This window comes from Sebastes umbrosus, chromosome 15 (assembly GCF_015220745.1).
Source record: "Sebastes umbrosus isolate fSebUmb1 chromosome 15, fSebUmb1.pri, whole genome shotgun sequence".
NCBI lineage: Eukaryota > Metazoa > Chordata > Actinopteri > Perciformes > Sebastidae > Sebastes > Sebastes umbrosus.
In genome coordinates this window covers 30,524,209-30,539,722 of record NC_051283.1, presented here as the reverse complement: position 1 = coordinate 30,539,722, position 15,514 = coordinate 30,524,209, and the positions used below count along the sequence as shown (strand labels likewise).

General features: G+C 41.7%; 2 protein-coding genes across 10 annotated transcripts in view; one reads left to right on the top strand and one right to left on the bottom strand.

Annotated features, from left to right (window-relative positions):
• The window catches only part of LOC119503121 (H-2 class I histocompatibility antigen, Q9 alpha chain-like), a 114,004-nt gene that overhangs the window by 64,707 nt on the left and 33,783 nt on the right, over positions 1-15,514 (top strand). The window lies entirely within an intron of this gene.
• znf384a (zinc finger protein 384 a) lies at positions 138-14,565 on the bottom strand. Of its 7 annotated transcripts, XM_037794632.1 has the most exons (12): positions 14,326-14,565; positions 12,943-12,996; positions 12,057-12,124; positions 10,821-11,133; positions 10,531-10,653; positions 8,451-8,614; positions 8,259-8,335; positions 7,863-8,087; positions 5,892-6,059; positions 4,946-5,024; positions 4,431-4,589; positions 2,704-3,123 (listed from the first exon to the last, which is right to left on the bottom strand). In XM_037794632.1, the coding sequence occupies exons 2-12, from the start codon at positions 12,989-12,991 to the stop codon at positions 2,704-2,706; spliced, it is 1,845 nt and encodes a 614-aa protein (XP_037650560.1). In that variant the 5' UTR covers positions 12,992-12,996; positions 14,326-14,565. The 7 variants fall into 7 exon arrangements, with proteins under 7 accessions (XP_037650565.1, XP_037650561.1, XP_037650559.1 ...); XM_037794637.1 differs by lacking the exon at positions 5,892-6,059 and having other exon boundaries at positions 138-3,123; positions 14,326-14,563; XM_037794633.1 differs by lacking the exon at positions 12,943-12,996 and having other exon boundaries at positions 138-3,123; positions 14,326-14,563.

The window sequence follows — 15,514 nt, the reverse complement described above, 5'->3', positions numbered from 1 at the left end:
CGGTGCACCATGTTTGGTAGGATATTAATTAGCACAATTACCAAACACTAATTGTAATTGTGGCAGCTATTATCTTGGACACTCTTCTCTTGTCAGCGCGTGGATCCCTTGCTTTCAGATGTAATCATACATTCTTATCAGTTCGACACAGTCTGGATTTTAATACAATAAATCAGACAATTACATTGTTTTTTTTTCATCATAAACGGTTTTCGAACTTTATTCTCCTTAAGGGAAGAAACAGTCTGTTCAGATGAGCAAGAGGTGTAACTGTGCATACAGTATGCAAGAGTGTAGCATAAAGAGGGCAGTTAATAACTGTACTATTATCAGGAGCATCAGTAATAACGTTAACAGGAATATTGAGAATCTGTTATTTTTCATAAAAAGACAATGAAATACAAGGAGGAGTATACATGAGGACAAGCAGCCACTTACAGGCTGCTCGAACATTTTGATTGGGTTGAGATAGCTTGTGCACAAAAACATGGCAGCAGTGTCCCAGGTCAACAAGCCTTGTTTTATATTATTTAATAGTTAAGATCATCTCAGATCATTTGTTAAAGTGTTAATGAAGGACTTTTCATGGGTGATCAATGTTAAAAATTGGTTTTCCGGTTGCAGTGCCACAACCAACTCGTCTAATAAGCCTAATAACAGTCCCTGTTAATGATTCCTGCTAATTTAACGTACAGTTAACTAGGTGAAACCATTTCAGGTTACATCATAATTAGAATGAATATCAACATGTGCAATGGGCGAGCGTGGTTCAAACTGCAGGGAAATGTTGTGTAGTCATACATTACAGAAAGAGAACAAATATTTCCGCATAGTTTAACCAACTTTTTGGGCAATCCCCAAACTTCTCAGATCATTCTTTTGCAGACATTTGCTGAGCATCAGCACTTAAGGTGACCTGGGACACAGCCAATGATTTGGTACTTGTTAATCTGAGTTCCTTTAGTTTCCATATATGCTTTACACAGGACATACTTCCCTTTTACAAATGAAAAAAGTCTTTTCTATCTATTTTATGTACAGCATACTGCAATACAATAATGCCTCAGATTGATAATTATGTGGATAACATTTGCAATAGTTATAATGAAAGTAGTAATAATATGTATGAAAAGTTCTTTAAAAAAAGATTGATAACAGTACCTGTCAGCCATTTTCATCAAACAATCATTATTACCCCAACAACTGAGTATGATGAGTCGGGCTGTCTTTACTACTATTGGAGAAGAGTAAACTGTCTTTCTTGGAATATGAAAACAAACAAAAAAATGGGACAAAAACGTTTTGTTAGGACTTTTCTCTCTGTTCCCTTCACATTCATGCATCACTTTGCTTTCTCTCCGAGTTTGTTCACACGTTCTTCTGTTGGTAGAAAAATACATACATATGATATATATAAAACAAAAGTACAATAATGACGAACATAGACATGAAGTACAAGCTTCATCAAGTGCTTTCGTTATGACCCCTCCCACCCCACCAAACCCCCTTTTCTCTCTCTCATGTTTCCATCTCCCTCTGCTGCAGATTCCTCACTATAAGTGCATTCTTGAACCGCTCCGTCTCTTTTGTTCAATACTTTGGGCTCCGACAAATAAAATGGCTCCTCAACTCCTCGCTGTCTGAGGAACCGTGAGCGTAAATAAGGACATCATGGTTTGTGAACATTTTTGAGATTCAGCCGCAGGTTTTTTAGCCTAATCCAATAATACAGCTCATTCATTCTTCTTTTGTGGTCTTTTCTCAGGCTCCAGTTCAGCCTTTCTGATCCCAACCTGTCGTCAGAGGTGTCACTCAGAAGCCATCCAAGCTTGTTTACTTAGTTCTTCCCTTCGGTCTTTCATCGCTGGTTCTTCGTCTTGTTTCTCTCCCTTGTTTTGGCTTGAACTAAATGATGGAGAATGTTCAGATTAATGTGATCTGAATGTGTTAAAAAATTACACCATTCTCTGGACCATAAATGAAAGTGCAGAGAGTGGTGTATTTTCTATTTTACAGATATTTTACATCTTCATCCTCCAATGGTGCCTATTGCAAACAATGCAATAAAAAAGAGAAGGGGGCACCAGTGAGCCTCTTTTATCAAGATTCTCAGATGTGGACTGCTGGTTTTGGATCAGTGTATTAAGTGTGTTTTACAAAGCAGGTAAATTGATAACTGGTCCTTTGACTCAGTTGAAAAAAAAGGTGAAATTAGACTAAACATGCTTTTAAGAAATCCAGATCTGGAAATAATCACCAACTCAATCATAATGATATAAAAGCCAAAAGAGATCTCAGATTAGGTTTTGGTTAAACTGGAGGATTGTGGCTCCGGACTGAAGAATAATCTACTTATATCAATGTCCAAGACCAGAATTTCTACTGAGAGATACTTGACACAAGTGGGCTCAGGAATCGAGAAGCACATTGTAAAATATCTGTGTTCTAACAAGTAATTTAACGCTGTACTCGGCATTATAGCTTCTTAAAATGAAGGAAAAAAACTGGCATTGGGTGAAATAAATTTGACTTGTACCTTCGTCCACTACCTTACGAATGGTTAAAATGTTCCACCCTATGAGCCATTTGTTCTTGCTTAAGAAGACTGTAATACTGACTACAGTTAAATGACTTGTTTATATGGACCTTTTTACACTGCAGAAACAAAGAGTTAAGTCCTCGAACAGAGTGGGAAGACGCAGCCTATGAGTTCATGTGCTCCACCTGTATGGCCGAGGTGGAGACGGTGAGGCAGAGGTCTTTGTGGACCACTGGCAGGTCCGCCACAGTGACTGGTTTGTACTGGATCTCGCTGGCTGACACTGTCTTGTACTGGTGCAGGTCAAACGGGCACTGAACCACAGCTTCATTGGGCTGCTGGTTTGGCTGGTAGACGCCTGGTGGTCCGGGGTTAGAGTTCTGGGTGTTGTTGTTAGGGTTGTTCTGGTTTTGGAGCTGGCCCGCTCTGTTCGCGCCTCCTCCACCAGCGCCTCTCCCTCGCCCGCGGCCTCGGCCCCTGCCTCCGCCTGGCATGAGGCCCTGGGCCTGCTGAGCAGCTACTGTTGCTGCCACTGTCAGCGGGTCGGGGTTGTGCTTCCGCATGTGTTTCATTAGATATGTCTCCTAGAGTTGGGGAGAGAGAAAAGAAGATATGATGGCAGAACTACTACAAACAGAACTACATACTGGCTGTATATCCAAAACCGCATACTGTGCTAGTAGTGCGTACTGATTTAGCCAAAATGTAGTATGTAGTATGCAAACAAAAGCTAAATCTACATTATGCCAGGAATACCCGCATGTCCTACTGATAAAGACAAACTCTCCAGTATGCATCGGACCAGTCTACCTCGCCTACTGTATCCCACAATGCAAAGCGCTGGACCGCTACAGGCTAAGGTTACAACAACAGCAGCTTGTTTTTTACATTTCTCGTAGCTATTTCATCACTAAATTCACTTCTGAAAAGTTCTGAGGCGAAAAATCAACTGTGTAGATTTGGATTATTGACAGTTTTACGATATTAGATGGCAAATCGAACATTTGCTCAAACGTTTTCGGAGTTTAGAAGCTCCACAAACTGCCGTGACAGCTAGCTAGCGCCTGCCGGGGTCGCTACCTCGCCAGCTGAGCGGTTACTCTCTCAGATCGCTGTGAGTTGGCTGGAGCTCTCTAGAGACCGGTCTGTAGACGAGGGGCTTTTATGTCCTTGTTGAAGGATAGTTTGTTTAAATATCAAGACACAAATGTCCATTATGAAAATTAACATGAATCTGTGAAAATCTGCTTTTGTGGAGTTGAAAAGCTCCGCAGAGTATCAGAGTGGCGAGGGAAGTGGCGAGGGAAGTGGCGAGGGAAGTGGCTGCCTCTGACAGGGCAGAGAGATACCTGCTGAGACAACATGACCCTTATTAACATTACTCTAATATCTGGAGGGAGATCAGTCCACTGTTTTGTTGCTGTAACTGAAAAAGCAAGTTAGTACATTTTATTTTATATTTCCCGTCTCCCCTGATTGATGATCCTGTTTGTCTTACTTCACCATTATAAATATTTTAAGGGGTGGTGGAGCTAAACCAGTCAGTATCTTATAAAGTAAAAAAAACATTAGTCATAAACAAAAAAAGTCCTTTTTTTTCCGATAATATTACAATAGTGCTACAAGTTTGTTTTTTTGTTTTTGCTTTAAGAGCTGGTTTAAAGGCTAAAGTCTGGCCTAGCACACTGCAAAATAAATCGCTTTAACTGTCTCATACTGCATTCTACTGAGGAACGCAGTCTGTACTGTATACTGTGTTCGTCAGTAGTATATAGTAGGCGGTTTGGAATACAGCCACTGTCTCCTTCTTCTTCTTTGTCATAGTCAGACCAGAGTCTGTGCATTGTGTGAAACTACGTCTGATGTGGGATTGACGTGTGTGAGAGCGTACCGAGGTATAGGATCGGTTACAGAGGCCACAGGAGAACAGCTTGGCATGTTTGACGGTGTGTGTGGACAGGTGCACCTCCAGGCTGGCAGCATCCGTGTAACCACGGTTACAGTTGTGGCACTTGTACGGCTTGTCTTTGTTGTGCTGCCGACGGTGAGACTGTGGGGAGAGGAATGAACAGACATTAGCACAATCAATAAGTCACGTTCTCCAAATACACAGTGCTTCAAAATCCCGATGTCGAAAGCACCTCAAACGTGTCTTAAAGAGCCATTTGATTTTATATTCTTTCACAGACTTTTATTCTTCAGTCGATGGGCCAAAAAGAACATTTAAACTACTTTAAGACTGATTTCTTTCCTTAGCTTTCATCGGACCTAAATATAAAGTTCATGTAAGTTCAGTACATTCATGTTTTTGCCAATAAAGAGAAAGATCATGTCGGCAAATCAAAGTCTTACTATGGAGAATGTCATCAGGTCAGTAGCAAAGATTAAACCTGTGAATTCATTTACCTGTAGGTTGGACAACTGAGTGAAAGCTTTTTCACAGCCAGGATGGTTACACTTGTACGGTCGGTCGCCGGTGTGAATCCTGAAAAGGCACACCATGAGTTCATTACAATATTAATTATACTTTATTGCTGCACTTGAAAATTAAAATGAAAATGAGAGTGATGAGCAATATTGCGAGTATTTAGTATGTTTTCTCTTATCCTAAGCAACATATTGAACATACAGCGGTGTTATGCCAATTCAGATGCAGTCTGCTCATTCCTCCTTAGACGTCTATCACTTACCATCATTCACAAATGAAAGTTAACAGAGTATTTTAATATTAACGCGTTAACACAAATTCCTTTTAACGGCACTTCTTTAGCACAACTTGCATTTTTTTGGGTTGTACTGGCATTATATGAAACTAAAGCAGCATATTTGTCCACTCTCATGTTGAAAAGAGTATTAAATACTTGACAAATCTCCCTTTAAGGTACATTTTGAACTAATAAAAATGTGCGATTAATCACAATTAATTATGGACAATCAGGCGATTAATCTCGATTCAACATTTGAATGGATTGACAGCCCTAATGATTAGGCAAGAAGCTGTAAAACATGGCTTTAGACTGGCAAAGGTGGCATCAATAAACAATGAACAGTATTAAGCCACCCAAGGCAGGTGATTACCATTAGCCAGGGCTTGGCTGTGGCTGATGGGTGACCTGTTTTCGATCAATTCTAAGGCCACTCTTAATGTCTTCGTTTGGCAACTCTGATTTGATTTATTAAAAAAAAAACATATTGTGACAAACCTCCCTGACCACACAGCATGTTACAAACACAAAAACTAAAGTTGCAAACAACCACGATGCCACAACTCTCTGCACACCTGCTCCCATTCATGCACACATAAAAACACAACCGGCCATCCAACCCCACCCAGCCCGGCCCGGACCAGTACCGTGTGTGCTGCTGTAGGTGACTGAGCTGCCTGAATGTTTTCTGGCAGTAGGAGCAGGCGTAGGGCTTGGCCCCGGTGTGGATGCGGATGTGCTGGGACAGGTAGCTGGAGTTGGCAAACGACTTGGAGCAGTGGGGACACTTGTGGGGCTTGGATTCCGTGTGGTTTCTAACACGGGAAACCGGGATTGGAGGGGTGAGGAGGTGGAGAGAGAGAAACAGAGAGAGAATCAGCGAGAGGTTTGTAAGCTACAGCATGACCAAACTTCACGATGAACTGAAGACCAAATCATGCGTTAAAGTTAACAGGATCTGCGATCAATTGCGTCGATCATTAAGTTTCAAAGTGTGCTCTTTGTGCTGCGTCTGAGTTGTGAAAACACAGAACAAAAACATACAGCAAGCACAGTCACGCTTTTCTCTTTCTCTCTCTCTTTCTCTCCCTCTCCCTTTCTCCACTGGTGTGCCCTGCATTGAGTGGAGTGTGTCTGTGAATGTCTGGCTCTGCTGCAGCCAAATGAAATGTAAATTCAAGACGAGTGGCAGGCCAGTGGAACGCATCTCCCTGCTTAAAATGAGTGCCCTGAAACCCACAAAGAAACCCCCGTGCATGGCAATGAGGGAAATGATATCATGAAGTAGGTGAATGACAAAGGTCGAATGTGAAATCAAAACATTTATCATGACGGCATGAATGGGAGATAGAAGAACTGCTTTTTTAATGGGGATGTTTTAACATTACAACTGACTCCAATGACAGTGAAAGGTCTCCAGAAGGTGCCTCAAACAAAAGAGGGGGATGTTTGAAGGAGTTGTGTGAAAGCAGAGGTGGATCCAGGGAAAAATAACTAAGATAAGGCAACATGCATGCATGCAGTACCAAGCCAGACTTGGGATAGCATCACCAGCACCAACCACCTGCTAAATGAAGGCATTAGGGCCGTCAAAGTTAACGCGTCAGTAACGCAAATTTGTTTTAACGCCACTAATTTCTTTAACGCAACTTGAAATTTTTCAGTTTTAAAGCTAGAGTGAAGACACTGGCATCATATGAAACTAGAAAAACCTAATGAATCCATCGGTACCAACCATGTCGCTTGTCGCAAAGGACACTTGCGCTAAATTGCGCAAGACACGCCCACTTTATGATAATCACATGCAGTTTGGGGCAAGTCATAGTCAAGTCAGCACACTGACACACTGACAGCTGTTGTTGCCTGTTGGGCTGCAGTTTGCCATGTTATGATTGGAGCATATTGTTTTATGCTAAATGCAGTACCTATGAGGGTTTCTGGACAATATCTGTCATTGTTTTGTGTTGTTCATTGATTTCCAATAATAAATATATACATACATTTACATAAAGCAGCATATTTGTCCACTCCCATGTTGATAAGAGTATTAAATACTTAACAAATCTCTCTTTAAGGTACATTTTGAATAGATAAAAAATGTGTGATAAATTTGCGATTAATTTGCATTAACTATGGACAATCATGCGATTAATTGCGATTAAATATCTGTATCAATTGACAGCCCTAGAAGGTATATTTTGGTGGTAACTGGAACTGTGAGTTGACCTCCCCTACCAGGCTCTTGTGTATTCTGTGACGATTTTAGCTTGTAAGTGATCAGAGCAACTGTTAAATTGGCTTGCTGTCCTGAATCAGTTAACAGAAAGGAACCAATCATTATTGATAAATACATTAATGTAACAAGCTTAGAACCATAATTTAATTTAAGTTTGATGTACAAGTGTTGCACTTTCAGATGATGTTTAGATGTTTAGCAAAAAGAGCTTTCTGAACTGTCAACTCTCCCAAAAGACCCTGACACATCCCCCACCTCACCACCCCGTTCTCCCCTCATCAGTCATCACACGCAGACCCACACACACACGCTTTAACAACAGAAAGCACATGCACAAGCAGGCAAACACACACACACACACACAAACCACTCAGTCCAGTACCGTGTGTGCTGCTGTAGGTGACTGAGCTGCCTGAATGTTTTCTGGCAGTAGGTGCAGGTGTAGGGCTTGGCCCCGCTGTGGATGCGGATGTGCTGGGACAGGTAGCTGGAGTTGGCAAACGACTTGGAGCAGTGGGGACACTTGTGGGGCTTGGCCTCCGTGTGGGACTTGGCGTGGATCTGCATGTCTGACTTGCTGAAGAATGTCACTGCACACATCCGACACCTTAGCAAGTGAGAAATAAGAGAGAGAGAGAAGACAACCTTTATGGGGATTTAATGTAGGCTTACGAGTAGAGTCTGTAGTGTCTGTTTCGACAGATGACCTGCTCTAAATGTTCAATACAAATCTGTGATGCCACGATCAAAATCTCTGATCTAAATGTGTTTCCACTACCTGTAGGATTTGGGGCCATCTTTGTTGGTGTGATCATCCTCATCATTTGACAGGTCATATGGGTCAGCACTGTGGTGCTAAAACAATAACAACACATTAGTTATGATGAATGACAAAAACACTGACAATCCATGCTGTGTAGAAACCAGTAACAACTAAAGACTATAAGCAAAGAATACAAGAGACCCTCACCTGTCCACCAGCGGCGAGGTGTGCCAGTATTAATGCATCACTTCCTGGAGGGAGGACCCCACCCACTCCAGCCACTCTGCCCATCATCTGTTTGCTTTTCCTGCCTCGCTTTGATGGCATCGGCATGACAACTGCAGGAGGGCCAGAAATGTCCTCCTTCTTGTCTGGAAACAAGAGAAAAGTAAAGAGAAAGGAAGGGAAAGGAGGCGGAAGGAAGGGAGAGTTGGTAAGTGTTGTGTGAGGACAGCATCTATTAAATGGTCAAATCTGACGCAGTCGGTGCCACACATCACATACATGAGTTGTTATGTAGGGGTTAGGTAGGGGGGTGCTTCCTTGGTCAGCAACAACACCTAATCTTACAAAAGAGAATGGACATACACAAGTGTGTGCATGTGTATGGATGTCACAACACAAAAAAAGGCAGGAATAACTAAATGGTGGGTCAAAAACAGGAATTTCTTCTGTTCAAATGAGACGAGATTTGTGTGTCTGGCCTTAAAGCTACAGTTGGTAGCTTCAATAAAAATAACTTTTTGTCATATTTGCTCAAACTATCACTATATCCTCCGGAAAGCAGTGCATGAGACGGATAATCTGTGAAAAAAAAATGTGATTCCTTTGCCTCCTCCTAGTGCTCCTAATGGCATTTGCAAGATTCTAACGCGCCCGAAGGAAAACAACCATCAAAGCCGAGGAGTCCTTCGTTAGAGACTCAAACTGTCAAATATGAATCAAGATTCTGTCAGTGTAATGCCTATTTCTGGCCTCAAATGTTGTCAGAAACATCTTGTAGTGTACTGTTTAGCTGTAAAATGAGAAAGTTTGTGACTCAGCCTCCAAGTTGAAAACGACAGGAGCAAACTTTCTAATTTTACGGCTAAACAGTACACTACAAGATGTTTCTAAAAACATTTGAGGAGAGAAATAGACATTACAGCAACAGAATCTTGATTCATATTTGATCAGCACTGCGTAGTTGAACAATTTGATCGGCGTTTGCGAGCAGTGATTGACAGCTGCGTTGGAGATTCCTCGGCTCTGATTGGTTGTTTTTTTTGGGGGGCACGGCGGAATATTGTAAATGCTTTTCACAGATTATCTGTTTTATGTTCTACTGTCAGGATGTAGTGACAGTTTTAGCAAACATGACAAAAAGTTATATGTCTTTATCAAAGTGACCAACTGTAGCTTTAATTCACTTTGATTTCATCTCAGGAGATGAAATGTTTGAAAAACTCAAAATACTGAGAAAAAAAGGTTCTTATTACATCAAACTAATATCAAATTCTCTTCTATCAGTTTGTGTCATAGTGCCCTTGAATGCAAGACATTGCGGAAAAAGCTAACATGTTCCTCAAATAAATACGTTGTTAAAAATGATTCGGCAGGCAGCAAAGTAAAAAAAGCAATCACTAGAAAGAGGCTGAATCCAGAATCACCTACTGTACGTTGGAGATTGGTATGGAATCATTTTGGAAAATATTTAAAAAGTGGAAAAGTTGACGTATTCTTTGAGGCAAAATTCTATCAACTTTGGAATAAATGGATATAACCCCAATGTGAGCAGACTTTTTATGACTCTAATAATGTTTCATGCTCCTTTCCTCTTCTTGAGAACTCCTTTGGCTCTAATGTATACAGCTATGTTTTGATGGAGTGTGGGATGAGCATATGTAAGAAAGTTAAACACGAAAATCTCTGACAGATTGAAGTTGAAGTAAATATAGGTATGTAGGCTGTATGCATGATGGTATGCGGGTGAATATAGATATGTATGTGTGTAGATGTGTTGAATGATGTGTAGATACGTATATAATCCTGTAAGTGAAGATGGAGGATAGAAAGTTTTTTGAGCTCTAAGTTACAGCCAACAAGTACTGCAGCTTTTAAAAACAAATAAACATGTATTTAAAAAAAACTGGAAAAAACTTTTATACATTCTGAGATATTGCCTTTTCCAAATTAAAAATGATCAGCATAAACTTTGACGATACTTTTAGCTTTTTTTCAACAAACTGCAGTTTGATTTAACACGTGTCAACGACTGAAGTGGCGTTGAACTGCGGCCGTGTTGTACCTGTAAGTGAGGGGTGCACTGCGGATACTATCATGGTGGTGGCAGTGGGGTGTCCAGCTACAAATGACTGCGTGGAGGCCGTGGGGACCAGTGTGCCTTGAGGGGTGGTGATCACTAACCCCGCTAAGAGGAAAAGAGAAACTGTGATCTGGCTGTTGGTCAAAACAAACATTTTACATTAGGCTACCATTCCTGACTGACAATAGGTGCACTGTCCAAATCACATCCATTAGAGATACTGCCAATACTGGAAAACACTCAAAGACTTTATATAAGGGTCAAAGCCTCACCCGCAGTCATGATACCTGTAGAGGGAACAGGCACGACGGTGATGTTCTGGGTGGTGTGCGACTGGTGCAGGTGTCCCCCGAGCACACTCATGCCGCCGCCGCCGCCTCCTCCTGCTGTACACCCACCTCCTTCCTGTTTGGGGACCAACCGAACCCCGGGCCCTCCGTCCACTGAGCCGGGGATGGCGAGCACGGCCGTGTGGTAGTGGGGGGAGGAGGTGGAAGACGCAGAGGCGTGAGAGAAGGAGGGAGCATTGGCCTTCTCTGGACCCAGCTGCTCCTTTGCCTTGTTCAGGAACATGGCGTTCTCGATCTAGATGGGGATGAGTAGAGGGGCGGGTTGGGGGTAAGGAAGGAAAGGGGGAAGGGTGAAGTAATAAAGAGGAAAGGAGTGCGAGATGGGTGAGGGTAAAACATCGGGAGATGTAGGACCAGAGGAAGGGAGAACAGGGGAGGAAGATGAAGGATGAAATGCATGAGGACGGAGGCCATGAGAGATGAGGGAGGAAGGCAGGTGAGGTGCGAAGAGAGGTGAGCCATGTGTGTGATGAAGAAGGAAGTCCGGGCAGATTGGAAGAAGATGAAAAGGACATGGGAAAAGACAGAGGAGGAGGAAAGGACAGGACAGGACAGGATGGAAAGGAAGACACAAGGGTGGAGGTGGAGAAGAGGAGTCAAGGATGGGTTAAGTTTACATGGAGAAAAAACAGACGGAGACGGAGGTGAGGAGGATGGGTGAGGCAATAAAGGTAACGTGGAAAATGAGTGTGATGAAGGGACAAAGAACGTGAGAAGAGAAAGGGGGATGAGGGAAGACGTTGGTAGTGAAAGAGGTTGAAGTTAGACAGCAGGATGGGGAGAGTGAAGGGTGGAGGTTGATAATGATCCATGTAGGGAGAAGACAGCGGAGGAGAAGAAGGCAACAGGGGAGAAGAGAGAACGAAGGCAATGTGAGATGAGAAGAGTAAACGAAAAAAGGAATAAAGAGGTGTTGAAGAGATGAGAGAGGAGAGGGACAGGAGTGATCAAGTGAACCCTCCTCATGTCAAGAACTCATATTCAAATAACTTTCATGTGAGGTGAAGCCCACTTCACCGACTTAGCGAGCAGCGTTTAAATCATCGTCTGGTGTTATGTTAGAGTATTTCCATAAACAGTCAATGTGATAATCTCTTCCGGGTTTCTTTTGACAGCATGTGTATTTCAAGACAATTCCAACAATGAGGTTGTCTCTACCTGTCCTTGTACAGTGGGGACGGGAGACCAAAAGTATGATGAGTTGAAATGGGAATCGTCCATTATTTCTGTAATTAAAAAGCAACACACTTAGAAATACACCTGTCCTCCTCCTCTTCCTCCTTCTTATTATGCTTCTTTTTACTTTCATGTGAAACGACACCATGCGTGGCCGCGTTTCAATCATCTTAGTTTGGTTCCTTTCCACGTATCCTCTCCTCCATCGCAGGACGCACTGAACAAGTTTCAGGATCAGTGAGTTGCTGCATTTCAGTCGCAGCTGGTTAACGTGACTTCTAAATGAGCCACTTTGCAAGGCATTGCAACCATTGTTTGTTAGTGGATCCCAGTCCAGAAGTGTAAGATAGCTGTTACACAACTGACTGGTTGAAGGGAAAATGCTTTTGGGTTTGTATTTATCAGTATTTGATCAGATTTACAGAGAAGAGGATGTGAAAGGGATCAGGCAAAGATGTTCAATCCCGGGGGGGATGGACATAAAAAATAAAAACAAATCTACAGGAGGACAGAAGAGGCAAGAGTTGAGAAAACACTAATGATAATCAGTCTTTGAGGCTTTTGATAATGTAACACAGCCCATGCACTTCCTCACTAGTCTCTTACACAGTTTGCATTGCTATTAACAAATTACACAATCTTAGAGTGGTTGCTTTATCAGTGTGAATGAGTTTTGCAGTGCAACCCAATGCTGTGTCAAAATATTCTATTTATTCCCTGGAAGAGTAACACAGAGGCGTGATCTTCCCAACCAGGATGCTAGTAGAGTATGTGTTGAAAAAGAACATCCTTTCTAAGAGTGCACATGGTTTGTTGAAGACAACACTGACTGTTTAAAAGACTACTGTATATCTTTTCATTATCAAACCTCTGATCTTCTGTTTCCCGATCATCTCCCACTGACACATAGGCAACATGTTTTCTGTAGCACAAAGAAGGAAGTTTCATAGTTTCATTGTTCTATTTTTGGCATGCATTTGCACTTTATTTCCACATACTTTGCCACTGTTACAGACCAATAGTAAAAGAAGTTTTTGGAGGGTTTTTCTGTATGCATGTGAAGATTGTGAACGCCATGCATAGCCATATACCAAGAAAAGCAAGCATGTAATTACATGTTAGTAAAGCTGAACTTACATTTAATATAACTAGTAACATTTTGATGGAGGCCCATGAAATATTAACTTCAACATAACATCATACACTAATAAAATAAACTCTGAGGTGACGATATATTTCATGCAAAACATTCGCAATGCATAACTCCAGGCATGTTTTAGGTCATGAGCCTCCTCTCTCTCTTCTGCAGCTGCACAGCCTATAAATAAAGAAATGATGGGGGAAACTCTCTAAAGCATTCTGCACAAGCTGCAGCTATCTGGCATATTCAGGGGGAGTTATTAAACTCTCTAAAGCATTCTGCACAAGCTGCAGCTATCTGGCATATTCAGGGGGAGTTATTAAACTCTCTAAAGCATTCTGCACAAGCTGCAGCTATCTGGCATATTCAGGGGGAGTTATTAGTGTAATGCAAAGTCCATGTTTCAGTGCTGTGAGAGCCATGTTGGACGGGGGGCACTAGCTGTGGCTCCTGCTCTGCTAGCTGACGGATTGGTGAAATCGTGCAAATGTATCTTTTTGCGAAGCACGCAGCACAGATTTGTTACATTGTAGCAAAACCAGCTGTTTAATGACACATCTGGGTTGTAAACAAACGCGACTAGAGTCAGCTGGTAACAAGAGAAGACCACAGCAGACTAGAGGGAGCTAGCTGGCTAACGTGCCTCCATTAATTGTCTCCCTTTTGTTCGCTGGCTCTTTTTGCTCCAGCTACAAGGAGGCCTGCAGATATATATAAATATATATACATATATATTCATCTGCTTAACTAGCTCTGCAGAACACAGACAGCCTCTCTCTCTAACGCCTCCATTCCCCCTCTCTGCTCAGCTCATCTCAGAGAGCTGAGAGAAAATAAAAAAAGAGAAAAAAAAAAGTGTGGAATAAAAAAAAAAAAAAAAAGACGAGAAAAAAACGTGTGAGCAGCAGCAAGGAGCAGCAGCAAGCAGGAGCAGCAGCAGCAGGAGCAGCAGCAGCAGCAGCAGCGTGGCCGCCGTCCGTCCGTCCGCCGCCTTCTGCAGGAGACGCAGCTGCTTCATGCAGACTTCCGGCGGTCTGGACGACGGTGCTCTCAGACACTCTGCAAAGAACAGTTGATTAACAGCCGACTAATGAGTCCTGCGTTAATTACCGGTGAGATGGAGTCCCGTCAACCCCCCCGGAGCCTCCTCAGGTCGGGACAGTTGGGAAACTTTGTCCAAAATCCCCTCAAACCCCCTCAAACCCTCACATAGGCCTTTATTTTCTCTTCGCTTTTTTTTTCCCTTTTTTTTTTTTTCTTCCCTCCAGCAGCGTCAAGTCACTCAGAGGCAGGCATTCGCGTTTCCGGTTCTTTATCTTTCAAGAATAAAAGCCTTTTTTTTATTTAAATAGTGCAGGAAAAGCAAACTTTACTATCAAGAGACATTTTAGGCAAAAAAAAAAAAAAAATCTGTCTGGAGCCGCAAAAAAAATTTCTTTACGAGAAAAAAAGTTGTAATATTACAAGAATTAAGTCATAACTTAACGAAAAAAAAAAGTCGTAATATTACGAGAATAAAGTCATAACTTTACGAGAAAATAAGTCGTAATATTACAAGAACAAAAACAACATATTTTATATTTTTGTGAATGAAGACTGCCATTTATGGTTACTGTCTACATTTTTCAGGGTGTAGAGAAAATCATGAAATATTTAAAAAATATTTTATATCAATATTAAAAATGATGCACAAAGCCTGATGAAAATTAATTAAATGTCTTGAAAATATAGAAGTTAAAAAAGTAAAATGAAGGTTATTGTAATGTTGCTCAGAACAAGTAATGAAAACCATAAAAAATAAACGTTACAGATTAAAATATGAACCACTATATGTAATGTTGTGTACCTGTTTATATTTATGTCATACTCTGATGGTTGACTATGTACAGTAGAGTTACAACAACTTCCTGTTTCATGGCGAATAGTTCAAAATGGCCTTCACGCCACGGTCAGGTCGTTCAGTGAAAACTCACCATTTTGATAACTTTTCATCCTCAAGGTCTTAAGATGGTCCTGACCAAATTTCAAGTCGATCTGATTAAATCTGTAGGAGGTGTTTGTTAAAGTACACAGCCTATAAAACGCTAAAAATGGTCGAAAATCGCATATTAAATTCAAGATGGCTGACTTCCTGTTGAGTTTTGGGCATACCTCCAAGAGGGTTTTTGCAACACCCAAGCCACAGACCCTTAAAATACTTCAATTTTCACTGCGTCTGATAAGTCTGTCAAGTTTAACAACTTTTGGGGCATGCTAAGGTCCTCAGAAAGGCGATTCATTTGCATGAAAAAAGAATAAT

Excerpts from the sequence above, each read along its gene's own strand:
- znf384a (XM_037794630.1), bottom strand. The coding sequence starts at position 12,243 with ATGATTGAAACGCGGCCACGCATGGTGTCGTTTCACATGAAAGTAAAA. Across the intron at positions 8,088-8,258 it reads GATGGCCCCAAATCCTACAG|GTGTCGGATGTGTGCAGTGA; the intron begins GTAGTGGAAACA and ends TCACTTGCTAAG. Across the intron at positions 3,124-4,430 it reads GTAACCGATCCTATACCTCG|GAGACATATCTAATGAAACA; the intron begins GTACGCTCTCAC and ends CCCCAACTCTAG.